The 27,003-nt window shown below is 40.0% G+C and overlaps 1 protein-coding gene across 2 annotated transcripts in view; it reads left to right on the forward strand.

Annotated features, from left to right (window-relative positions):
* The window catches only part of LOC133462932 (apoptosis-stimulating of p53 protein 1-like), a 63,891-nt gene that overhangs the window by 8,485 nt on the left and 28,403 nt on the right, over nucleotides 1-27,003 (forward strand). For both annotated transcript variants that reach the window (XM_061744465.1, XM_061744466.1), the window contains exons 2-4: nucleotides 765-912; nucleotides 7,411-7,518; nucleotides 14,099-14,157. In XM_061744465.1, coding sequence (XP_061600449.1) covers nucleotides 765-912; nucleotides 7,411-7,518; nucleotides 14,099-14,157 — 315 coding nt within the window. The remainder of the gene's footprint in view (nucleotides 1-764; nucleotides 913-7,410; nucleotides 7,519-14,098; nucleotides 14,158-27,003) is intronic.

Consider the following 27,003-nt stretch of genomic DNA (forward strand, 5'->3'; position numbering starts at 1 on the left):
CCTAACGCTTTTTTTAACCCTAACCCTGTGTTTTTTGTTTTTTTGAGCCACTCTCTCAGGCAACCTAAAACCTCAAAGCTTCTTTACTCATACCCTCATAACAAAAGTTGCAGTAAGCTCTCCCAGCATCTACTGTGCCAGCATCACCTTATTGTATATGGCAGGCTGAAAGTGTCAAAATCTAAAATATAAACAGAAATGCACAAATGACCAGAGAATTTAGCGATTGTATTAAGATTTCACCAGAACGTGGAAACAATTTCTGTTGCACGGCTGTGATACGACCTGGATGTTTATTTAGCCGACTGAGAAGGTTAATGCTCATTTAGTTGCCGCCTGATCTGCATCAGTACCGTTGTACTTTAAGCAAGTTGACATTGGAAATAGAATTTTGTCCTTCTTCTGTTTTCTGTTGTGATATTGTGAAATAGTCCTCAGAGCTCACACTTTGAGACCCCCCGTGGCAGAAATGCAAAAGAAATGTGAAAAATACTCTGAAATACTCTTTCTTGAGTGCCAAGTCAGATAGTTTCATCAGTTAATATCAGCAATGAGATAATGGTTGGATTGACCAATAGTGACAGAAGTTAGGTTATCCATTAGCTTTTAAAAATGCATGATTTAATCATTATTAAAAATCTAAGTAAAACATCTTCCTATCCATCCATCCATCCATCCAGTCTTTATTTGTACCGGCTTCATCCTATTCAGGGTCAGCAGGCGGTAATCTACCACACTTAACCTGTTTGTCTCTGTGGTTCCAGGTGATCCTGACAGTTTACCTCAATGACACCCAGCAGATGCTCACGGAGGTCCCTGTTACTCCGGCAACCCGAGTGTTTGATGTGGTGGAGTATTGCAAAGAGGCCGGCGAGGGGGAGTGTCATCTGGCTGAAGTCTGGAATGGACATGGTGAGCTGATTCATTGGTCCATCCATTTACATTTACAGTGAATATGCTAAATGCTAAATGTTCCTTGGACCCTGTACCCTGAGATATATATTTTAAAACCTGAAGTTACTACTTGAGGAATGTGAAGTGCAATAGGTCTATGCTCTGCACTTAGTCATTTCCCCACACCTTCATTGGTAATTATTTTCAACACAAAGTTATCCGATCATTAGCTGAACTGTTGTTGCTCTTGAAAATAATGCTGTTGTTAGATATTTGTACTTAAAAAGAGGCACGTTTGAAGACGCAAAGAGCTTGACTGACATACAGTCAATGAACCTCCCAGTCTGAGAGACAAACTGGGAGGTTCAATCACTGACAAATGCGATCAGCACTCTAATTGATTTACAGCAGTTTTTTTGTTGTCAGTTGTTGGAGGAGGAAACACTTTGACTCTGTAAACGTAGACAGCACCGATCAAATACCAGACTCAGACTTTCAGTATGGTAGATCACAAACCAGTGGAAGCTACAGCTTCCTCTTCTGTATCTAAAACAGTGGTTCCCCACTTGGTGTCCCAACTCGTCAATGAGGCCAATACAGATCACAGACTACACAAATATTTCACTACAGAGTTTGTGAGGTTGTCAGAATTAGACTAGATTATCACATGTGCCAAATTTGAACCGGAGCATCTGGCTCCCTTTAAACTAAAGCATTAACACAAACATAATACCTGAGATATCCTCCATGATGTGATGTGAAATTCAGTGTGGCTGGAAAAAACTGTCAGAAAAAAGTAGTATCAACAGAGTGAGAGAATATTCTCTTGCAGTGCGTACACATGGAGGCTGCTCTGTTGTTTGGTATTTGGCAGATTTGTTTTTTCCCAGAGGTTTTTCCACAATAATTGCCTCTTGCTGCTGAAAATTAAGTTGATGAAAGCAGTAACAACAAACCAGAACTGTAAAGTAATGAAGCCAAAATGTTTTGGTCAAAAGCACTGAAACACTCCACAGATCTGAACTCCAGGACTGGAAGTATAAGTTTCATTCAAAACAGTTTGTTAGTAAATATTGATTTGTGCAAATGTAAAAATGTTCATTTTTATACCTCATTTGGTAACATATCACATCTGACAAAATCTTATTGTAATCATATTCCAGGTAACTAAATACTAAAGTTATCATGGATGGTAGTATAGCTATTTTCTTTTTCTTTCTTTTTTTATTGGATGAGTAAAAAGAGTCAAATGGGTTTATCTGATACATTTGCTTGTTTGCTTGTCTTCACTGTTGCTAATTTGACTTGCGCCTGTTTTAACTTCTACCAAATCCTTTTATGTCCTGCCGATGGCAAACGGATTTTCTCCTCTTTCATTTTCCATTCAGTCACACCTCTTATGCCTGGAGATCTATAATAAGTTTATGAGCAGCAGGCTAAGATCTGGATTTAGATAAAAGGAGCAGCAGCTCATTTGGTTGTCTGCAGTGAAGAAACGAGACCAAGGCCTCTCCCTCTGGTCTCCCTGTTAGTCTGCGTTTGAACTCTCAGTGCATGCGGAAACAGAGTGACATCATCGCTGGTTTGATGGCACAGGCTGGTTGTCAGATTCAAGTTACAAAGCCAAAGGAGAAATCATCAATAACAAGTTCATTACATAAAGGTAAATCAGTTGGCAAGACTGCAGTATAAAACCAGTCACAGACAGATATTAAGGACATCATTCTGGAAGATTCTCCTTCCTTCCTTCCTTCCTTCCTTCCTTCCTTCCTTCCTTCCTTCCTTCCTTCCTTCCTTCCTTCCTTCCTTCCTTCCTTCCTTCCTTCCTTCCTTCCTTCCTTCCTTCCTTCCTTCCTTCCTTCCTTCCTTCCTTCCTTCCTTCCTTCCTTCCTTCCTTCCTTCCTTCCTTCCTTCCTTCCTTCCTTCCTTCCTTCCTTCCTTCCTTCCTTCCTTCCTTCCTTCCTTCCTTCCTTCCTTCCTTCCTTCCTTCCTTCCTTCCTTCCTTCCTTCTTTTTTCCTGCTCTCCTTCCTTCTTCTCTTCCTCTTTTCTCCCTTCCTTCCTTCCTTCCTTCCTTCCTTCCTTCCTTCCTTCCTTCCTTCCTTCCTTCCTTCCTTCCTTCCTTCCTTCCTTCTTTTTTCCTTCCTTCTTTTTTCCTGCTCTCCCCTTCCTTCTCCCCTTCCTCTTGTCTCCCTTCCTTCCTTCTTTCCTTGTTTTCTCCCTTCCTTCCTTCCTTCCTTCCTTCCTTCCTTCCTTCCTTCCTTCCTTCCTTCCTTCCTTCCTTCCTTCCTTCCTTCTTTTTTCCTGCTCTCTCCTTCATTCTTCTCTTCCTCTTTCCTTCCTTCCTTCCTTCCTTCCTTCCTTCCTTCCTTCCTTCCTTCCTTCCTTCCTTCCTTCCTTCCTTCCTTCCTTCCTTCCTTCCTTCCTTCCTCCCTTCTTTCCTTCCTTCCTTCTTTCCTTCTTTCCTTCCTTCTTTTCTCCCTTCCTTTTCTCCCTTCCTTCCTTCCTTCCTTCCTTCCTTCCTTCCTTCCTTCCTTCCTTCCTTCCTTCCTTCCTTCCTTCCTTCCTTCCTTCCTTCCTTCCTTCCTTCCTTCCTTCCTTCCTTCCTCCCTTCTTTCCTTCCTTCCTTCCTTCCTTCTTTCTTTCCTTCTTTTCATTCTTCCTTCTTTCCTCCCTTTCTTCTTTTCTCCCTTCCTTCTTTTCTCCCTTCCTTTTCTCCCATCCTCCCTTCCTTCTTTTCTCCCTTCCTTCCTTCTTTCTTTCCTTCTTTTCATTCTTCCTTCTTTCCTCCCTTTCTTCTTTTCTCCCTTCCTTCTTTTCTCCCTTCCTTTTCTCCCATCCTCCCTTCCTTCTTTTCTCCCTTCCTTCCTTATTTCTTTCCTTCTTTTCATTCTTCCTTCTTTCCTTCTTTCCTCCCTTCTTCTCTTCCTCCTCTCTTGACCCGAAGACAGCACAAGGGTTAATCAGTTATGTCAGCATCAGTGAAACATTATGGTTATGATGACAATTCTTGGTGGTATTAATGTTTTTGTTCTGCCAATCTCTCAGTAACTTGACCTACATCTCTGCAGGCGCAGACATCATTCAGCAGAGTCCACTACTCTCATAATAACCACTGACAGCCTGTCTTATGAGGATCAGAATGTAATTGATTATAATCTGGGATTATGTGACAGGATCATCACAGACTGAAGACTGGCCTAAATCACTTTCTCTGAAGCTAATTATAAACAGAGACGGACACATAGTGCAGCTCCAGCTTGTGAAATCAATACAGTACTTAAGTACCTCATATTTATTGTGTGACATTGTAAGTGTGAATAGAAAAGTCCAGACGTTGAGGGTGACTATCGCTTAGGCATGGCCCACATTCATTCAAGCAGAACCGACAGAGCGGTGATGAACAACGCGGTGTGTTTGTGAAGCTGTGTGGTGTGACTGGGCGGTCAGGCGCTCTATAAATGGCTCTGATGCCATATTGTGTCTTAGAGGGTAACAATACAAACCACTATAAAGCAGCACATAATAAATGGTGGCACATATTGTGTGTGACTAGAGCCCATGCCTAAAGGGCACACGCATGATTAGTGTTTGTGTGTGTGTGTGTGTTTCCACCATGAAAGTATAGTTACTCTTACAAACACTTTGTGCTTCATTTTTCTTGTTTTGTCAAAAAAATATAAAATTTTGAAGATAAAAATGAAAATCCTAAACTCCCCCTGAGTCTGAGTAACACATTACCAGTTTATTAGCCAGTAGTCACTTTTTTGGTTTTTGGGTTTTTGGTCTACCTACATTTGTCATTTAAAAGACAGGACTAAACATAAATTGGGTAAACTTTAACCAATTTTCTCATAACATTACAAAACCATTTTGTTATAAAAAGTGATTAGATTACATTTTTTATTAAAACAGCAGGCATAGTCTGGAGTGTTGTCTAGGACACATTTCAAGTACCGTATTTTCCGCACTATAAGGCGCACCTAAAAGCCTTCAATTTTTTTCAAAAGCTGACCATGCGCCTTATAATCCGGTGCGCCTTATATATGGATCAATATTGAGCCGCAACAGGTCTTGCAACTAGAAAATAATAAAACAGTTGTTTATTCATTTTTGGAGTGAATGGAGTTGTAAGAAAGCTGATTTGTAATCTATTAATAAAGTTTGACTAACCTATCTAACTGTTTTGTTGACATTCCCTTTAGCGCAGCACCGTCTAATGGATGCATAACGTAACCCCAGCCTCTACTGTAGCGCCTTATACTGCGGTGCGCCTCATATATGGAAAAGGTTTTAAAATATGTCATTCATTGAAGGTGTGCCTTATAATGCGGTGCACCTTATGCCGCTTTTGCACTAGGACTTACTTGGCCCGACTCGGCTCGGCGCGGCTTTACACGGTTCCACTGTGTGTTTTCGCACTGCCAGGGGAGAAGCGGGCAGGTTTGGGTGAAGCTGCTGTGACGTACTCGATTGCGCAACACCTTTGTTCACGTCAGCGCTGATCAGAAATCAGCTGGAGCCGGAGCGGCTGAGAGTAAAACAGCCCGTCTACATCGCTTTTTTATTTTTTTCTCGACAGCCACCAGGTTTATGAACATCTGCACCTCAGAGTTGGATCACCAAACAGACGTTTTGTGCTTTATAATAAAATCGCCGCGAGCCGCGGGTCGCCTCGCTCTGACTCCCGCTTCCTGATTCAAACGTCTTACGGCCCCGCCCCCGACCAATCAGAGGCGCGGAGGGTGGTGACGTCCCCGCCCCCCGACCAATCACTGGCGTGGAGGATGGTGACCTCAGAAATAGTCCCTTCTCAGCCCGCTAAGAACCTGGCTGAAATGGTTACAGAAAAAAGTACCGACTTGGAGCGGCTCTACACGTCTCAGCCCTAGTGCGAAAGCGCAAAACGGGGCCATAGCGGGTAGAACCGGGGAGAAGTGAGACTAATGCAAAAGCGCCATTATAGTGCTTTCAGTCCAAATCTATTGCGGGGAGTCCACGCATGTAAGAATGTGCCATGTGTGAAAAAGTACAAATAATACTTAAAATAAACCCCCAATGTCTCCAAACGATATATCTGCTGACTGGGGAGAAGAATAGAGAACAGTATCTTAGGCCCCGTTTACACGGAGCAAAAACGGAGGCGTTTTCATGCGTTTTGGCCGTTCGTTTACACGAAAACGGAGCTCAAAGCCCCCAAAAATGATAATTTCTGAAAACTCCGGCCAAAGTGGAGATTTTCAAAAACTCTGTTTTCACGTTTGCGTCTAAACAGAGAAAACGGAGGAAAACGGAGATTTACGTCACATTATGCGACAGAAACGTCACCAGCAGCGTCATGAGTGCAACCTGTGTTTACAATTTGTTTGGCCACCGTCAATATTTTCTTTTATTTTCCCGTTTTTAAATTCTAAAGTCACACTTAAAAGTAACTCCACATCTCTGTCACTCCAAACGAAAGACTCTCGTTCCGTCTTGGTGGGTACGCGGCGTACCCTACGCCGTAGGCTCTGCGTTGGTGTAACGCGGGACCATAAATCAGCCTTAACTGGAAGTCACACGTGTCATTTGTTGATGTTTTTTCCAGGATTCTGATTGGCTGGCATGACGTTAACAGCGTTTTCATGCGGGTCTGTGTAAACGAGGATATTTTTGAAAACGTAGAGGGGAAAATATCCGTTTTTGTAAATACGCTATGTGTAAACGTGGCCTTAAATAACCATCAGGAGAAGTTGTGTCAGGTGTGACTCCTCCTCCTGACATGCCCCCGCCACGCCTCTCTGTTTCCTTCAGCAGAAGAGCCTCAGACAGAGAATACGGAGGCTGCTTCATTTGCATTTTACAGGTCATTTTATTAGTAATTCATCACATGTAGTCATTAAATACACCTGGCTACACACGTGCATCAATCCAGCTACAGTCTGCAGTTACTGTGTCAGGTTGTTTGTCTCTGCATGGCCTTGTAATGGACTGGTGATCTGTTCCTGTGCCACAACCTTGAAACATGGAAAATGAATGAGTGAACACAGTGGAGTAATACAGGACATTATAAAACACTTCATCTGAAACTCTTTATCCAGCATCAATGAATTTGACCTGAACAAGGCTGCACTTTCTCACGAGGGACGCAGTGCAACCACTGCTGACTGTCCCTGCTACTCCAGAAAGTTAATTTAATATTACTCATCAGTCTTACAAATTGAGTTTATTTGAAAATGTTATTCAATTTTTGTAATTTCGTAAATGTTTACTCCAGTGCAAAATCAGTGTCCATGTGTCCGATTACGCTGCTAACTTTTGCAGAGAGAGTGCAGTGACATGAAACGGTGTATTTGTGAGCAGGAACTTGGAAACGTCCTGTTCAATAAAGTGTAATGAGATGTACATAATTAACTAAATAAATACCTCTCTAATTATGTTCTTCTCATCTTTTCCTGGCTTCTGCTCACACACCCATTAATGTGATGTTACTTTTCGACAATTACCGGGATGTTTTTTCTACCTGCATCTTTTCTCAGAGCGAGTTCTCCCTCAGGAGCTGTTATTGTTGGATCTCCTTCAGCAGTGGGGAGCCCGGAGGCCCGAGGTCCGCTTCTACCTCAGACACTGCGCCCCCTGGCCTGAAGGTAGCGCAAAAACAAACACACATGCATATTTGTTTAATTTAGATTTTACTGAAAAGTTAAACAAACCCATTCTCGGTTGTGGCCCCGGGGAACGGTTTTAAATTTTATATAACACTCTGATTGTTCCATATCTGACCTACTGTGTTGAAGTTTGGGGAAATGCCTGTAAAACATATATTCAATCAATTTTCATTCTGCAAAAAAGAGCCATAAGAATAATCAGTAGAAAACGATATAGAGATCCAACAATCCATTATTCCTTCAGTTAAAATTGTTGAAATTTCATGAACTAGTAGACCATAGTATTCTGCAAATTATGTTTAAAGCTCATAAAAAAACTTTACCAATCAACATTCAGAAAAGATTTGAAAAAAGAAAAAGCAAGTATAACTTAAAAGGAACAGAGATTTTTAAAAAACCAAGATGCAGGACTAAATTGATGGAACGTTGTGTTTCTGTGAAAGGAATCAGTTTATGGAACAATCTGAATAAAGAAAACAAAGAATCCAAATCAAACATTACATTCAAAAGAACAATTAAAACCTGTATGTTAAGGAAATATAACGAAAAATGTTGAGTTTGATTGACATACCCGTAGGCGGTGGTAATTTTATTTAATGTTATTTTAATTTTATTTTAGTTGTTTTTATTCACTTAGTTTTTTTTTTGTTTTTTTTTATTATTATTAATTTATGTTATTTCTGAAAGGGGCAGATCAGATAAGATTCTTCTTCTTTCTGCTCCCTTTTCATTCATAAGTTAGGAACATTTGTATTTGTGTTTGTATTAAATTGTTTTGTTTTTTTGAATGAAATAAAGAATAAAATGAAAAAATGAAATGAAATGTGGGAAACACAGCGACCCAGTGCCAATGGTTCACGAGGGGGAGACGTTAGGGTGGTGACTCAGTCAGTCATTAGCTAGATAAGATGATTAGAGTTACATAACGGGGCGGGGGAGGAGGCAAGGACAGACGTGTCGGACGGTATTCTACTAAAAAAGCTCTTTGAATAAGAATAAGAATACCTTTGTGGCAACGCCACTGATAAAAGACTTGCTTTGCTCTGTTAAAAAACTTTGAAGAGCTATGAATGAATGGCTGTGTAATATCTGTGCCCGTTAGTACCAGATCTGTGATGGTGTTGCACTGCAGGGGTGGGAAACCTCACCCCCTGCTGGTGTGTTTCCTGTAAAAGCTTCAGTCATTAAAAATGTAATTATCATTCATTAAAATCACATTATCATTGTATGTGCGGGCACTGTGAAGTGGATCCTCAGTAATGAATGAATCATGGAGCCGTTTTTTCTTTTTTATTTGGTTGAGTCATACATCTTTAAAGTTTTCTTGCTTTATTAGAAGGGTTTATTGTACCTGTTAAACCGTAATCTCTACTATACCTATATAACCTTTTTTCTCATTTGAATGAAATGTTGTGCAGACAGTGAACAGATTTTCCACTGAGTCCCACGTCGTGTGTCTGGATCTCTATAATAAATTTAAGAACACCTTGTAAGATCTGGAGTAAGATGAAATGAGCATTTGGCCACTTGCACTAAAAGGAAAAAAAGTGTTGCCTCCCCTGATCCTCCTGCTCATGTAGTTCAGGTTTGTGCTTGAACTGTCAGTAGATGCGGTTCCACAAAGAGCAACATCATCTGCAGTTTTAAGGGACAAGCCAGTTCATGCAACAGCTGCCAAACCGTCCTGGAACCTCAGCTGTGTTTGGCTGCACACTAAATATCACCAAAAGGTAGGGCTGGGCGATTTTGGACAAAAATAAAATCCAGATTTTTTTCTCTGAAAATTCGATTAGATTTCGATTTCGATTTTTTTGGTAAAACTACAAAAGACAATGGAATAAATTGTTTCAAATATTTTATCTTTATTTTTAAAGAAAAATAGCAAACAAATTTCCCTATTGCGAATGAAGTGCAATTGAAAGATACTGTAAATCCTCTTTGAGTTTAGTAAAGTGACAACATTTACAATTTTCTTGACCAAACAAAGATGACTAGACGAGCTCTGTCTGTAATGCAGCCAGCTGCAAAAAAGGAAAATCGATTTTCCGATTTTCCTTTTTTTAACATCGTCTTGAATAATAAATCCAATTTAGATTTAAAATCGATTAATCGCACAGCCCTACCAAAAGGTCCTGAAAGCAGTGAGTTGCTTTCCATGGACCAGCACATCATAATAACTAAATGTATTTCTCTACCTGGGCTAACTTTACATCGTGCCCCTTCTGTGGCTTATCAACAGTGCTTGTGGTCACTTTGTACATCCTTTTCTCTCAGAGAATGAATGTGTTCTGCTGTATTCCATCCTCAGACTGAGAGTCCTCTAGTGTCATGAGGACCAGAGTTGACCAGCTGATCAAAACCCACCTTAAGTTATCATACATGTCTCTCTGGAGCTCTAAACATGCTCATTATCCTCACAAGTTTACTTAGTTTAGTTTATTAGTTTAGTTTATTGTTTTGCACAGTTTTTAAAAATATACAGGAAATATCAAATATAAATACTATAGGTGCAGGAAGAGGCAAAAAACCCAATGGGCTTATTTGAAGCCTCCACCAAAGTTATTAAAATTTCATGTGTTATAAAGAACACAAGATTAACATACAAAACAAAAAGTATAACTACACAAAAGTGATGGCAAACTAATAATGCAATGTATAAATAATATAATAAAGAATAAAGACAAACAAATAAGTGTGTGTGAGTGTGCATGGGATATTGTTTTTACAACTTATATTACTTATATTGACTCCTGAGCAAATAAGACGGTACATGTCACTATGAGTGAAACACACAAAAAGAACATGGATACATGTACAACATAACATTGGGAAAACAGTTACAAAACAGCAGTCAAGGGGTCCTTCAAACGTCTTTTGTAACATTTCAAAGAGGAAGGGCTCTTTGCCAAGTGGGAAAAATCATTCCACAATTTAGTGCTCCTAAATCTCACCGAAAATTGACCTCTGCAAGTGAGAAATTTAGGAGGATGAAGATCTGAGGATTGTCGAGTTGAATAAGAATGAACCTGTGAATTTAATTTAAAGTAAGGCTAGAACTGTCCAGGAATATTCCCTTCACTTGAATTTAGCTTATAAATAAAAACACATATCTGACAAATATTGATATCATAAATAGTAAGAATCTGGAGTTTGTGAAATAAAGGAGTAGATGAAGCGTGTGACTCTGATCGAGTTGCAATCCTAACAAAACATTTTTGTAGGACCAGAATTTTGTGAAGAGTTGTAGGAAAAGTATTTGCCCAAACTATATTACAATATGTAATATTCATGTGTTTTCTATGACGGAGAAGGTGTATGATCATTGACCTCATGGTCTCCTGCAGCAGCTGGTGTGTTAGTGTGGGACATCAGACCCTTTGCTGCAGGATATTTGGTCCCTGTACGACCAGAGTGAGAGCTTGAGTCACATTACCGGCAGTAAGTCACACCCATTTTTTAGAGGGTGTTCAGAACTTTTATGGCCACATTTTTCCAGGCAACGGCAGGGAGTGGAGGGTTTCCATTTCAGGGGTCCCGCTGCTTTTATCAAGCAAAGGCCTACAAAGCCTGCATGTAAATGTGAAGCAGCCGGGATATGAAGTAGCACCTCCAAGTCTGAAAAGGATGGATTTCTCACTCTAGGTTGAGGATTAGCTTGTGTCGAGGAGTCAGATAATCTATAGACTTTGTTTGTGACTGGAGGTATAACCAGTACTCGAGTTGAGAGGGGATGAGGGGGGATGGCATCCCCCCTGAAATAAAAACGGTCAAAATCATCCCCCCTGTAAAACTGCCATCCCCCCTTTCCATCCCTTATGTCATTTCATCAATGAATGTGGTTTTACTGCTATTTCAACATTTAGAGTCATCACCAGAAAAATAACACCAGAAAAATAACTTATTTGACAATTTTCACCTGTTTCAAGTAAATTTGAAACTTGAAATAAGTAGGAAAATCTGCCAGTGGGTCAAGATTTATCTTCTTATTACAAGCAAAAATCTCCACTGGCATATTTTTCTACTTATTTCAAGTGAAAATCTACTTGAAACAGGTGAAAATTGTTGTTTTTTCCAATGATGTCTTGTTTTACTAGAAATATTCTTGTTAAGATTTTGAGTTTTTGCAGTGATCCATTTTACTTATCCTGTGAAGGACAGAGTCATATTGATAAGTTCAGAAAAGTGTTTTTTATTGTTGTGTTTTGATGTATTTGATGTAAGCCCAGTGGATATTTAAAGCTTACAGAAGGCTGCATTTAACTGCTGCTATGTCATTCCTGCAGTATTTCTGCAGGTGTTTTGGTCAGTGCTATTATTTGTAATATATTATATTATTTGTAATCTGCACAAATTATCTGTCCCCATATGATAAAATCCACCATCCCCCCTGATTCTTTTTTACAACTCGAGTACTGGGTATAACGGAGTGGGTGATTGACATGAAGCGGTATTTAAAGGTGTGAAGATGCTGTACCAGCGTCATGGTGACAAGAGAGCTGAGCTGACAAATACATGTTTCAATTTACATGCCAACCTACATCAAAAGCCTCACCGATGGTCATGAACTGTGGGTTGTGACAGAAAGAACGAGCAATGAGAATACAAGCTGTCCAAGTGAACTTTCTCTAAAGGATCTAGTTGAGAGAGTGAAGAGCTCAGCCATCCAGGAGGACTTCAGAGTAGCTCCACTGTTCCTGTCCCTCAGTTGAGCCAGTTGAGGTGGTTTAGGTCAGGATGCTGTGTTTTGGACATGTCCTATTGTAGTACAGTTGCGTGTGACTCTATCGCTTGACTGGCCCGGAAACTCTTCCGTGTCCTCTGGTAGAGCTCAAGAAGATGGCTGGCATGAGATCTGGAGATCTCTGCTTAGGCTGTAGAGAGATACTCACACCAACACCGGAAATACTCACCAATATGTCTGAAAGTAAGAGTATCGATAGCAGTGAGTATTTACATCTGTTCCTTTTTATCAGAGGTGGGTAGAGTAGCCTAAAATTGTACTCAAGTAAAAGTACTGTTACTTCAGAATAATATGACTCAAGTAGAAGTAAAAAGTATTCATCCAAATAATTACTTGAGTAAAAGTAAAAAAGTACTTGGTGAAAAAACTACTCAAGTACTGAGTAACTGTTGAGTAACGTCTGATTTATTTTTTTTAACACAACCATTCAAACAGACAAAAGTACAAAATAATCATCTTCAGGCAAATTAAATAAATAAAATAATAAAATTAATTAAAATTAATGAAAAATCAAAAATAGCTTAAATTTAAATAATCTTAAAGTAAATTCAAGTACTTTAATAAATAATAAAATAAATAAAATAGCAGAATAAAAAAATTAATTAAGCACAAGTAGCACAAAATTTCAAGCCTTTGTACTTTTCTTTTTTAACCAGGCAGAACTAGAACAAGCCCATGAACTCACATAAACTCTGTGTGTGTCTTTGAGTCTGTGTATATGTGACAAAACATGCAAAAACAAACATTTTTCCCACAGAATCACCCAGTGATGTCATGAGATTGACGCGTACGCCGAGGGATAAAAGAAAAGTAACAGCTCAACGTAGCCTAATGTAGCGGAGTAAGAGTAACAGTTTCTTCTTCACAAATCTACTCAAGTAAAAGTAAAAGTATAGTGATTCAAAACTACTCCTAAAAGTACAAAACTTCCCAAAACTTACTCAAGTAAATGTAACGGAGTAAATGTAACTCGTTACTACCCACCTCTGCTTTTTATAGATAGAATTAAAATTCTTTGTTGCTCTAAAAGCTAGCACAGGAAATCACACAATACTGCCCTGAAACGTCCTGTTTTGAGTAGCCCGGCGGAGAAGCAGTGAGTTGTCTGACTGAGCTAGCTATACAGCACATGCGTTATGTTTACAAAATGGTGTTATTATTTTCTAGAAAACCTCACCAAAAGAAAAATGCAGCATGCTGATCATGTAAGGCTGCGGTTTCCAGAGATGGAACGAACGTTGATAAAAACAACACAGGCGACATTATTAGACTTCTCTTTTCAGACGTTACGAGACTGATGGACCATAGTTCATGTAAGCCAAAAGAAGTGCAGTCCATCAGCTTTATGGCGGGCATTTAGTCCTCTGATGTGTTCAAATACCAAAACATAAATGCCTTTTTTAATTTGACATATTTGTGGCTGCTCTTTTTGTTAAAATAAACGACAAAACAAACATATACAGTTTACACTGGTATTGGATCAGTACTTATTAATGGCTTGATACACAGAGTGCAGAGGTCAACATCACCACCGACTAGATTAAAATGGCATCAGGACATTCCTATGGATTTCCAGGATAAGCAGCAGGAAATGTCTGGAAAACATAGATTAGGATTTATGTAGTTTGTTTACAGAGGAGCACAATTTTAAAATTCAAGGTTGAATTTTTTGTAAATAACAGATTACAATTCCTCTTCCTGCGTGTGTGTGTGTGTGTGCGTGTGTCAGCTACATGTCTGAAGGTCACAAGGCTAATATCCATGTTAATAAACTATTTGAAATGCTCACAAGTGTTTTTATTGTTGGTTGATATGCAGGAAGTCCTCAGCCGGAGCAGAGCTCGACCACAGATGCAGCAGAAAGTGCAAATGACAAGGTAGGTACAAAAAAGACACACATACTGCACATATTTACTGTGTTATGCCCTGTTTGTGCCGCATTAATATTAGCTCGGGACCTCCAGTCATTCAACTACACTCTGACATCCATGTTTTCATTCACACAGGATAAGAAAACTTTGTGTTTAACCCTTGTACTGTCTTCGGGTCAAAATGACCTAATTCTCCTTTCCTTCTTTCCTCCTGCTCTCTCCTTCCTTCTTCCCTTCCTCTTTTCTCCCTTCCTTCCTTCTTTCCTTGTTTTCTTCCTTCCTTCCTTCCTTCCTTCCTTCCTTCCTTCCTTCCTTCCTTCCTTCCTTGCTTCCTTCTTTCCTTCCTTCTTTCCTTCTTTTTCCCTTCTTTCCTCCTTCCTTCCTTCCTTCCTTCCTTCCTTCCTTCCTTCCTTCCTTCCTTCCTTCCTTCCTTCCTTCCTTCCTTCCTTCCTTCCTTCCTTCCTTCCTTCCTTCCTTCCTTCTTTTCTCCATTCCTTCCTTCCTTCCTTCCTTCCTTCCTTCCTTCCTTCCTTCCTTCCTTCCTTCCTTCCTTCCTTTCTGCATTCCTTCCTTATTTTCTCCCTCCCTTCCTTCGCTCTTTTTTCCCTTCCTTCCTTCTTTCCTTCCTTCCTTCTTTTCTCTCTTCCTTCCTTCCTTCTTTCCTTCTTTTTTCCTTCCTTCTTTCCTTCCTTCCTTCCTTCCTTCCTTCCTTCCTTCCTTCCTTCCTTCCTTCCTTCCGTCCTTCCTTCTTTTCTCCATTCCTTCCTTCTTTCCTTCTTTCCTTCCTCTTTTTTCCCTTCCTTCCTTCTTTTCTCTCTTCCTTCCTTCTTTCCTTCTTTTTTCCTTCCTTCCTTCTTTCCTTCCTTCCTTCCTTCCTTCCTTCCTTCCTTCCTTCCTTCCTTCCTTCCTTCCTTCCTTCCTTCCTTCCTTCCGTCCTTCCTTCTTTTCTCCATTCCTTCCTTCTTTCCTTCCTCTTTTTTCCCTTCCTTCCTTCTTTTCTCCCTTCCTTCCTTCTTTCCTTCTTTCTTTCCTTCCTTCCTTCCTTCCTTCCTTCCTTCCTTCCTTCCTTCTTTTCTCCATTCCTTCCTTCCTTCCTTCCTTCTTTTCTCTCTTCCTTCCTTCTTTCCTTCTTTTTTCCTTCCTTCTTTCCTTCCTTCCTTCCTTCCTTCCTTCCTTCCGTCCTTCCTTCTTTTCTCCATTCCTTCCTTCTTTCCTTCTTTCCTTCCTCTTTTTTCCCTTCCTTCCTTCTTTTCTCTCTTCCTTCCTTCTTTCCTTCTTTTTTCCTTCCTTCCTTCTTTCCTTCTTTCCTTCCTCTTTTTTCCCTTCCTTCCTTCTTTTCTCCCTTCCTTCCTTCTTTCTTTCTTTCTTTCTTTCTTTCTTTCTTTCTTTCTTTCTTTCTTTCTTTCTTTCTTTCTTTCTTTCTTTCTTTCTTTCTTTCTTTCTTTCTTTCTTTCTTTCTTTCTTTCCTTCCTTCCTTCCTTCCTTCCTTCCTTCCTTCCTTCCTTCCTTCCTTCTCTTCTTCCTTCCTTCCTTCCTTCCTTCCTTCCTTCCTTCCTTCCTTCCTTCCTTCCTTCCTTGGAAATGGAAGCTTCTGATTAGACGCTCCCCAGTTGGCCAGGTGACCTCACCTCACCGTGATGTATGTGTTTCTTCTTCTGAAACTTTGTGACATTCTCCGTAGTGTTGTGGTCTTTGATAAAAGTTCTCCAGTCCTGTTGTGTCTCTGTTTCCGTAACAAAGCCTGGTAAGAGAGGCAGATGTAGGGAGGGGCGTTGGGGTTTGGAATATCCCAGCACTGAACCACGGAGGTAAACCTCTTTGTTTTTAAAGTGCACTTTGGTTTTAGTGAGGATGAAACAAATGAGATCTATGGAGGGCTAATTAATGAGCTTCAGACGTGCTGGCAGGTGGAGTTGGTTGTATTTGGTCGGAGCCAGGCGCTTTCACAGGGATCTTTCAGCAACATGTTGAAACGCTCCCTTTTTTCAGCCTTTAAAAGTAAAGGTTTGCAGCATCTACAGTCACTGGCATTTGGGTCTTTATATATACCCAATTATTCCTTTTACGTTATACAGATTAAACCCTAAAAATAGCTCCATAAATCTATAAGTATGCGTGTGTGCTCTATTTACAGGACAGCATGCCTCTGCTTTGGTCTACGTATGTATTGGTCTGTGTGTGTAGTCTAGCAGATTAATCCTTGGATTAGTGGTAGTAATGATTATACTGTTCTGCCATTGAGACGTATGAATACACACACAAACACGCTAAAGGCTATAGATATACCAGAATTACTGCATGTCTGTTTTAAAGAATATTCTTTCAGAGAGAAAGAGCCACTGCCCTGATTCATCCCTGCTCGCTTTGACCACCATTTGTTTTGCTGCATTCATCTTGTTATCTTGCTCTCAAGGCAATGAGTCATATGGTAAAATAGAGTAAGTGACCTGCTCTGTTTTTGTTTGTGACTACCTGCTATTTTCAACCACGTTCACCCCAGACCAGACGTTTGCTTTGAATCTCTCCGTTAGGCCTTCGGTTAGCCCGTCTCCTCCTGCGTTTCTGTGTTTCTGTGTACGTGTGTGCAGATCTGTGTTGGTCCTGTCAGTCACCGAGTGTGTGTGTGTGTGTGTGTGTGTGTGCTGGTCAGTCAGTGAAGGTAGGATTAGCTCGGTCCCATGACATAACCGGGCTAAGAGGATTGTGATCTAGCCGAACTGCTCCTCCTTCTTCTCCTTTTCCTCTCACTTTACTCACTCCTTCACACGCGTCTTCAGGTCTCCGTCAGTCTTTGCCGTCCACCCTTTTCATCCCGTTTGAAGCAACGACGCTTAAAAGTTTGCGGCGAGACAGAAGTGTGGGGGTGAGTTTTGGAAAACGGGCTTCTTCCTCCTCCACGTGGCTAGCGGCGTATGTGTGATACTTGTGTGTTTCCATCTCAACAAAATGTGCATTTTGCTCAACGTTAGACGTCTTCTGCATTCTCCCTTCATCTTATCATAAAGACTAGATTAAAAGAGAAGCTGCAAAGAAGAGACATTGTGACATGTGACTGTAAATGTGTTACTTTCTTGGCTTCTTAAACTTTTCAAATACACTCTTAGTTTGTTTGTGTTGCTAACTATACGAATTGGCTTGTAATCGGTCTGTGTGTGAGGGGTGTGCTCATGTGTTTATGTGGGTGTGTGTGTCACAGAATCAGAGCACAGCGTGGCCTACATCCCTGCAGGACATGATGCTATGTGCAGGCAGGGTGTGGCTGTTTTGGCCATGTGTCTCTGAGTTGGAGTGTTATTTTGTCTATGTACGTGGGTGCGTTAGTCCCCGGCAGGGTGTGACTCTTGGCACCGTGTAATCAAATCCAGAAGCGCTAGCTTGCTTACTCAGACACACACACACACACACACACACACACACACACACAAACACACACCAGATGCCGTGTCTTGCCACAGAATGATGTCAAGTTGAATGTGATGACAGCTGCATGTGTGACGGAGTCAAAGATTACTTTAGTGTGCTGAACTTCTACATTTAGTTTTCTCTAATTACAGTAATTCATATCTTACTTCAGTTCGGGTTAAGTTAGTCTCACTAAACAGAAAAACCACAATGTGTCATTCAGCAGCTCAAAAAACAACATTTAAAGATTATTTGTACTATTTTTAACCACACCTTCACCCACACTCAGCATCATCAGCCTAATGATCATTTAAGTTTTGAGCGAAATATTAATATAAATGTTTTATTTGAACTCAGACAGTCATTATCCTCGAGACTTTGGTGCTAACATTTGCATATCCCCCACTCCTCCACATTAAAACCACTAAAGATTGTGAAATACTTTAACCACAGTCTCTCCAGATTGCTCTCTGCAAATCCTCACCTCCAATTTCATTTTATTACCAACCAGGTCTGTTTTAAGCTTTGGTCCTCATCGCTGCGTGGCTCCATTTGAAAGCCCCTGAAATGAAAGGTGGTCCCTTTGTGTCCACAATTTGTGTAAAACATCTTGGAACAGGGTTTTCACAGTCAGTCCCCATTGTGAAACTGTGAACTGTGCCGATAGATTGTGCGAGTTAGCAACTAAGGATGGGGCGGGACCTATCAATGGGTCTGTTGCGGGTGTGTATTCACTTCAGCTGTTCTGGCTGATCGAGGTATAAAAGTTTAAGATAATATTTCTAATGCATACAAAAGAGAAAAGGTGCAGCTTCTGTGGTCATATTTCTGACGGATAAACATACAGGACTGTCTCAGAAAATTTTTATATTGTGATAAAGTCCTTTATTTTCTGTAATGCAATTAAAAAAACTAAAATGTCATACATTCTGGATTCATTACAAATCAACTGAAATATTGCAAGCCTTTTATTATTGTAATATTTCTGATTATGGCTTACAGTTTAAGATTAAGATTCCCAGAATATTCAATTTTTTGAGATAGGATATTTGAGTTTTCTTAAGCTGTAAGCCATGATCAGCAATATTAAAATAATAAAAGGCTTGCAATATTTCAGTTGATTTGTAATTAATCTAGAATGTATGACATTTTTGCATTACAGAAAATAAAGGACTTTATCACAATGTTCTAATTTTCTGAGACAGTCCTGTATTTTCATGAATGAAATGATGCTAATGTTGACATTTTGTCCTGTAAATATCCAGGTCATTGGCATTTCCTACAGTGAGTAGGGGAATATTTATAAGAACCAGATGAGCCTAAAGCAGCCCCCACCTCCCACCGTCCCCATACACATGAGCTGCTCTCGTTCTCCATGGGAAACCTACTGAATATAGAAGAGCTGGCAACCGGAGCTGCTGAATGATGCTACCACCAGCTAGCAGACAGTGTACTCCTCCTCCCCGACACACCCTTTATTAAAGCTCACCCCAAACCTCAGAACAACCAACGCCATGATCACACACTCCGAATTAAGACACAGAATTTGTTGATCTAACGTCCAGCTGCATGTGAAAGCACCGCTGAGGGATAAATTAAGAAGTCAGGTGTGTCTGGGAGCTAGGGTTGCCACCTTTCAGAAATAGAAATAAGGAACACCTGATTTCAGCAGCGCAGGAGCCAAAAAAAAGCCCCAAAACTTCTAAACTGAATAAAAATGTGTTTATTTTATATGAAAAAACTAAATGCTTTGATTTAAAGTTTAAAGTGCTTTAATAGCATTGAACTTGCATGACTGTACAGACAGCCAACCATACTAGCAACTGAAATATCCTCCTATGCTATGTGTCCACATCAGCCCAGATGTATAATATAGCCTACAGGTGAAGAATATGGTGTAAAAGTTAATTTATTTCAATAATTCAACTAGAATATGGTGTAAAAGTTAACTTATTTCAATAATTCAACTAGAATATGGTGTAAAAGTTAATTTATTTCAATAATTCAACTAGAATATGGTGTAAAAGTTAACTTATTTCAATAATTCAACTAGAATATGGTGTAAAAGTTAACTTATTTCAATAATTCAACTAGAATATGGTGTAAAAGTTAATTTATTTCAATAATTCAACTAGAATATGGTGTAAAGGTTCATTTATTTCAATAATTCAACTAGAATATGGTGTAAAAGTTAATGAAAATACGGTACAAATCGTGTCCCGTATTAGTTCAATACGGGACGCAACGTTTTTTTCTCAAATAAAGGACAATTCCGTATTTTACGGGACGGGTGGCAACCCTACTGGGAGCTCTTGAGAAAACACATATGTCAGGGTTTGTGTTGATGTAGATTATGATGAATGTTTTCACTGTACGTCATCGCTTGAAATATCTCAGCTGTAAATATGATATTATGGGACCAGGGACTTCAAACACTTCATGCGACCCAAGTTAGTCCTGGCAACGATTTATAAATAACACCGAGATTAAGGAATACTCAATGCTGAGATGTTTTTCTATAGCACGCTGTCCATGACTTCGCCCACACACACACCCAGCGCTCTCACCGGCTGCTGGACGAGCTGTGTGTGTGGTGAGGTTCAAAGATTTGATCTGCCCGTTAGAAGATGATGCTTCCAGGCGTCAGGCCACCCTGCTGTGTGGATGTTGGTTACTGGAGCCTTCTGATAACAGACTTTTCCCCTTTGGTCCAGCCATGGCTTCAGGAATGTCTGAGGGCTGTTATTGTAGATTAGGTGGAATATTTTCACTGGAGGCGCACTGCAGATGGCTACGGGACGGGTTTTATTAAAGAGACCCATGATCAAAACAATGTGTGCGAATGCATTACTTTAAGAACTGAAGGGAAATTTAATACAACCCAGCGCAGAGGTCAGATATCCCCATGCCATGTGCTTCAGATTATACCCATGATTGCAGCGGTGGCAACGTGAGAGAGTAGCTTGCAGTTGGAAAACATGAAACTGTCAAGGTTTCAAGATCTGACGGAGTGAATCTGCCGTCGAAACTGAACTGTAGGAAGGGTGAATTTGTAAGAAGATGAGTGGGGGCTGCACCTTTTTTGTAAGAGCTTATCCTTTTTGACGTTTTCCTCTTTTGTGTGCGTGTGTTTTTTTTGTTTTTTTGTGTACGTGAAAGGTCAAAGCCTAAAAAGCACAGCAAACATTCATCCTGAGCCATTTAAGTTACTTCACTGTAGTTTAGGGTTTTCTTCTATAAGATATAAAACAGGATTGTACGGAAGAGTATTAGGGCCAGGCAGGAGAAAAATAAAAATAATATCTTAGAGGAGGAAGATTTTTTTTTCATTATGCACTTCGAGAAAAAAGTTGAAATGTCCAGATTAATGTTGAATTAATTAATTAATTCAACATTAATTATTATTAATTAATGTTGAAAAAAGTAGAAATATCAAGAAAAAAGTAGAAATTTCGTGAATAAAGTCGAAATTTCGAGATTAATGTTGAAATACAATTTCAAGAATAAAGTCGAAATTTCGAGAATAAAGTCGAAATTTCGTGAATAAAGTCGAAATTTCGAGATTAATGTTGAAATACAATTTCAAGAATAAAGTCAAATTTGGAGAAAAAAGTCGAAATTTTTTGAATAAAGTCGAAATTTCGAGATTAATATTGAAATACAATTTCAAGAATAACGTCGAAATTTTGTGAATAAAGTAGAAATTTCGAGAATAAAGTCGAAATTTCGTGAATAAAGTCGAAATAGTACTTCACCATTATTCTTGACATTTCAACTTTTTTCTCGAAATTGTACTTCAACATTATTCTCAACATATCGACTTTTTTCTCAACATTTCGACTTTTTTACGAAATTGTGCTTCAACATTAATCTCAACATTTCAACTTTTTTCTCGACATTTCGACTTTTTTCTCGAAGTGCATAATGAAAAGAAGAAACCTCCTCCTCTAAAATATTATTTTAATTTTTCTCCTGCCTGGCCCTAATACTCTTCCGTAGGATTGCTAAAACCGACTCCTTAAAAAAACAAAACAATAATAACTTTGGAGGAGGAGGGCGCAACCGAGACACCAATATATATGGAGGATTTTTGAGTATTTCAGACGGCAGAATGCTGCAGATGATCCAACCAGCAGTAGACACTAGTCAGGCCCAAGCCCCGTTTCCTACTAGCCAGGAGGAGACTATAAAAGGACACAAACAACTAATTAGAAAAAACAGTCACAAGCACTGCATATTTGCAGAGTGCCAGCCAAGTGGCTGCTTGGGTATATCTGTAACAAATGGCCTGGCTCCCATTTGGACCAGTCAGCACACTAATCAGAGCAGATTTAGACCTTAGGACGGCCTTAAAGACACAGGAGTTCAAAAAATAAAACGGTCAAAGGTGCAGCAGTAATGAACAAGATCACACTCAATATGTGTTTTTTGAACATTAAAGCTTATAAAAATGGTATAATATATCCCTAAAAAAAATTAAGAACTGAATGAGCATTATCAGTGACAGTTTTATGAGATAGATTATATCACATGTTTTCCATGCTTTTAACAATCACACTGGCTCGTGATTTGTGTTTGGGGATGCCACTTTGATGAACCTTTGACCTGAGGAAGTTGTTGCATACTTGGCAGCTGTTTAAAAAATGAGGCTAGTTGCATAGATATACTGTTCTCCTGTCACCATCACAATTACCGCTGAATAAAGCGTCACCAAGTATCTCAGACAACTTTAGATTAAACTCAAAAGCTTGCATGATAAAGAGAAGCTTTTATATGGTTGTTGCTGCAGAATCATGAATTTTTGATGTTTCAGTCATCAGTTCTCTGTTAGGGCGGCCGCTCAAATTGTCTTCAGAACAGACTCAGTGATGGCATTTCTGCAAAAGAGCTGATTGTTCAAATTGCACTTTGGCTTAAGTTCATGAGAGAAGGGGCTTCTCATAACATAACTTTTATTAATGAAATCAGTGAAGGGAGTATATACATCCAAGGTCCAAATGAGTTTTTATGTACTTGTTTTCTATAGTTTATGTACTACTGTATGTTTGGCTCAAATAACTTAATTTCCCCATAAAACTTGAGGTTGTTTTAAAACTAATGTGCTGAAACAGCCTCGGCCAACTGCTGACACTGACTGGCATTCATTGTTCTGCTCTACAAATTAAAATGCATCAATATAACTTACGAGTTCTAGTCAGCATAGTCCATCCGAACCCACACACACACACACACACACACACACGCACACGCACACGCACACGCACACACACACACGCACACACACACAGCCCTCCACACGAGCAAGACACAGTCTGGAGGAGCATTTGTCTGTATGAAAGAAATGCGTGACGCAGCAGTTTAGTCACATGGCTACTGTGTCGGTGTGTGTGTTTGTGTTTGTGAGTATCGCAGAGAGAAGACGGAGAGAAAAAGGATGAGAGGGAGGGTGAAAATGTGACGCAGCAGGAGTCAACTCTGAACTCTGTCTGTGCATACGAGCAGGCATACGTGAGCCCCACCGGCCGGTTCCGGCTAAAATGTTTGCGGCGTGATCTGCCGGCTGTAAAAATCAGCCGGCATCGCGTTGCAGCGAACACACATCGTGAAGCGCCAGGCAGAGGTTAATTGAACGCAGCCAGAGCCCCAACAGGCTGTGGTGCAGTGATTTCCCTTCTGAGAGAAAGTGGTAGAAAGAAAAAAGGGAGGTGTGAGGGTGTGGGGGGGGAGAGGGAGAGGGAGAGAAGGGGGGATGTCGCTGCAGCAAAAAGCCAGCTGCAGAGGAATGACACGAACTGAGGGAAAGAGAGATGAATGAGTGCTGCTGTACAGATAGATGACTATCAGGAAAGAGGGAGAAAAGTAGAATGAGGGATGGAGTTGCGGGGATAAAGGTGTGAAGAAATGGAGAAACAAGAGATGGAAAGGTATTAGAAGGCGGAAAATAGCCAAAGAGAATATAGTAAGGTGGAGGAAATCAATATATCATCAATATGATCACTTTCCTCCTCTTCTTTTGCACTCATTTGCAGGTTTAGGTGACTGTTTGCTGTATTCTTTGAATGCAGGGGTCCCATTAGTGGTCTTTATTCCCTCTTCACACGTCATAATAGCACACACCAATAAATGACAGTTTGTGTGAGAACCGGAGAAGAGCGTGAGGGAGTGTGGGATGGGCAAGTGAGGGAGAGACGGAGAGAGCGAGTGTCGTAAATCTCAGCACATCAGCAGGCGGGCGAGAGAGGGAAAGTTGTGATAAGGATCGCTCCGGCTTCCTCCTCTATAAGCATCTCTCCTCCGATCCTCCGGCAGCTTCTTTCACTCGGAGCTCGTAAAGGTCCAGCGTGTCTCTGGGAGGCTGCAAGGATGGAGTGGAATGAGGTGGATTTGGTGCAGGAATTTACTGTTGAAGGGCAATGCAGCAAAATTAAAGTCCGCTCCTGCAGGATCACATGGGACAGCCTGCAGGTAAATACAGCACAGCGGGATGCCGACGGGGACGGCATGTCGTGTCAGCCGGGGGGCTCGCGGCAGCTGTTTGATGCTTGTCGTCCAGCATGTTTACAGCATGAGCAGAGAGAGTATCTGGTGGATGAATAACTTTTCAGTGGCTGGGAGATGCAGTCATCTGTAAAAGAATTGCAGAGAAAAGAGAAATACTGTAGAAGCTTGTACAGTAGATGTCTGGAAAATCCTGTTAATTAAGTTCTTAATACATGCAATTATTACCGAGCCTCGGTGTAACCACGACAGCCTGGCACATGAGGATTTTTAAACTAAGTCAGCAAAACTGCTCAGTTTTTTTGATAATATATGAAGTGTTGCATATTGAGCTTGCCTTTTAAAAACATCATCAGCTCATTCGATTTTGCAGGAACCTGCAATGCATGCAATTAGTTTTCTGGAGGCACGTTTAAAAGGAGTCCTGAAAAAGCCTGAAAAAGGGCTTTTTCAGGACTCCTTTTAAACGTGCCTCATAAAGCCAGAAAACTAATTGCATGCATTGCAGGTTCCTGCAGAATGGAATAGATATGGAAATGATGCATGCAGCACCTTGGCAGGGTGGTTCACTGTGTTGCCTCACTGTAAAGAGTCCTGGTTTGAGGCTGAGCTTGAATTTCTGTGATTTTTGTCCTCGCCATGCCTGCGTGGGTTTACTCCAAGTATTCCAGCTTCCTCCCATAGTCCAAGCACATGCATGATGGGTCATTTTGTGGGCGTTAGTGTGAGTGCTGAGCGTTCTTCTCTGCGTGGCGCTATGATGTACCCCCACAAAAAAGACAAAAACAGGGTGTTTTTAACAGGGTGTATTGGTCTTAACTGTTTTCAGTAAGGTTTCTTACCCGTTGAGTTTTTTTTTTTACCAATCCAGGTGCTGAGAAGTTTGCACCTGGTAATTAATTTGTAAAGCTACGGTGAGCCTGTATTTTTCACTCTTTCCATCGACTGCCCACCCAGGGTATGTGGCCTACCCAGTACTCGAGTTGTAAAAAAAAATCAGGGGGGATGGTGGATTTTATCGTATGGGGACAGATAATTTGTGCTGATTACAAATAATATAATATATTACAAATAATAGCACTGACCAAAACACCTGCAGAAATACTACAGGAATGACATAGCAGCAGTTAAATGCAGCCTTCTGTAAGCTTTAAATATCCACTGGGCTTACATCAAATACATCAAAACACAACAATAAAAAACAGTTTTCTGAACTTATCAATATGACTCTGTCCTTCACAGGATAAGTAAAATGGATCACTGCAAAAACTAAAAATATTAACAAGAATATTTGTCTTATTTCTAGTTAAAATGTCTCATTTTAGTAAAAAAAATCTCATTACACTCAAAACAAGACTCATCACTGGAAAAAAACAACAATTTTCACCTGTTTCAATTAGATTTTCACTTAAAATAAGTAGAAAAATCTGCCAGTGGAACAAGATTTTATTGCTTGTAATAAGAAGATAAGATCTACTTATTTCAAGTGAAAATGTACTTGAAACAGGTGAAAATTGTCAAATAAGTTATTTTTCTGGTGTTATTTTTCTGGTGATGACTCTAAATGTTGAAATAGCAGTAATACCAAAATCATTGATGAAATGACGTAATGGCTGGAAAGGGGGGATGGCAGTTTTACAGGGGGGATGATTTTGACCGTTTTTATTTCAGGGGGGTGCCATCCCCCCTCATCCCCCCTCAACTCCAGTACTGGGCCTACCTGATGGCCCTGCCAATGCATTTTATTGAAGAGACTGGATCAGACTGAAAGTCTTCAAGAACCTGAATAAAATGGATAATTCGACCAAGACATGTCAACCGAACACTTAAGGTGTCATAATATCATGCTGCACATCAATATTCATCAATATATTGGATGATTTGGTTGATGAGTCATGTCCCAGTAAGACCAGTATGACCTGCATCCTGTGAGATAATAGCAATAACCAGGGGTGCATTATCAAAAGATTGTCTTGTATCTGCAGACTCTTTAAATGCACATTAGCAGGAGGATGTGCGGCATCCCACATGTCATCTGTGAGATAATGGCATGTGGTAAATGTGCATAATATCATTGTTTGAAACATTATGGACTCTGCATTATATTAGGAAATGTCATGTCAGCATTGTTTTTAAGAAGCACATAAGTCAGACTGAAGGCAATGATGGCGTCCATCGCAGAGTTGTCAGTGTAATTTATCACTTATAATGAAATTCATCAGACCCCTAATGCTGCCAGACTTGGAGCTTCCTCTTCCAGAGTTATTAAGTGACCGGTACTTTGCATTTGTTTTTGCTGATTTCATATTCGAGTGGTGCCATAACCTTAAAACCGTCTGGAGGTTGTTATAGTTTTTTTATTAAGTCCTCCCTCAGGTATGGTACTATATTCTCAGTGAGATATGTGGAGATTTATTTTGAGACACAAAATTGATGGGAAGTCGAATCACTGTAGCTGATTTGAAACATCTCTGGTCAAATGTTGTGGTAAAAAAAAAAAATCAATACTGTCTTATGTAAAGCCCTTTTCACACATGCATTTACAACCCTGAAACATGAACTTGCTACCCTGGAATAGATGAGTGCGAGACTGCAAATGTCCTCAATATTTGATTCTTTTTATCCTGACAGCTACCTGGAAATAAATCTTAAACCTTTGAAGCCTTTATGAAATAATACACAGAAAATCCTATTTTTATGCTTTATTTGAAGTGTTTATTATTCATTGAAAAAAAATGTATTAATAAAAAATTAATTGTTTCTAAATATTATTTTATTTTATCATTAAGAATGAATTGGGTTGTCTACTATTGTGAAGTGCTTGCGTGAAAAGGCAGCTGCAGAGAAAGTCCTGGCCCTGTTTTGCTTTAGGTATTTATGTCTAAATATGTCTTAAAAAGGTTTTTCCTTTGTTTTGGGGAAGTCAGAGGATTTGTGTCCGTGAGCGGTGGT

The sequence above is a fragment of the Cololabis saira genome, chromosome 16, assembly GCF_033807715.1.
Source record: "Cololabis saira isolate AMF1-May2022 chromosome 16, fColSai1.1, whole genome shotgun sequence".
Classification (NCBI taxonomy): Eukaryota; Metazoa; Chordata; class Actinopteri; order Beloniformes; family Belonidae; genus Cololabis; species Cololabis saira.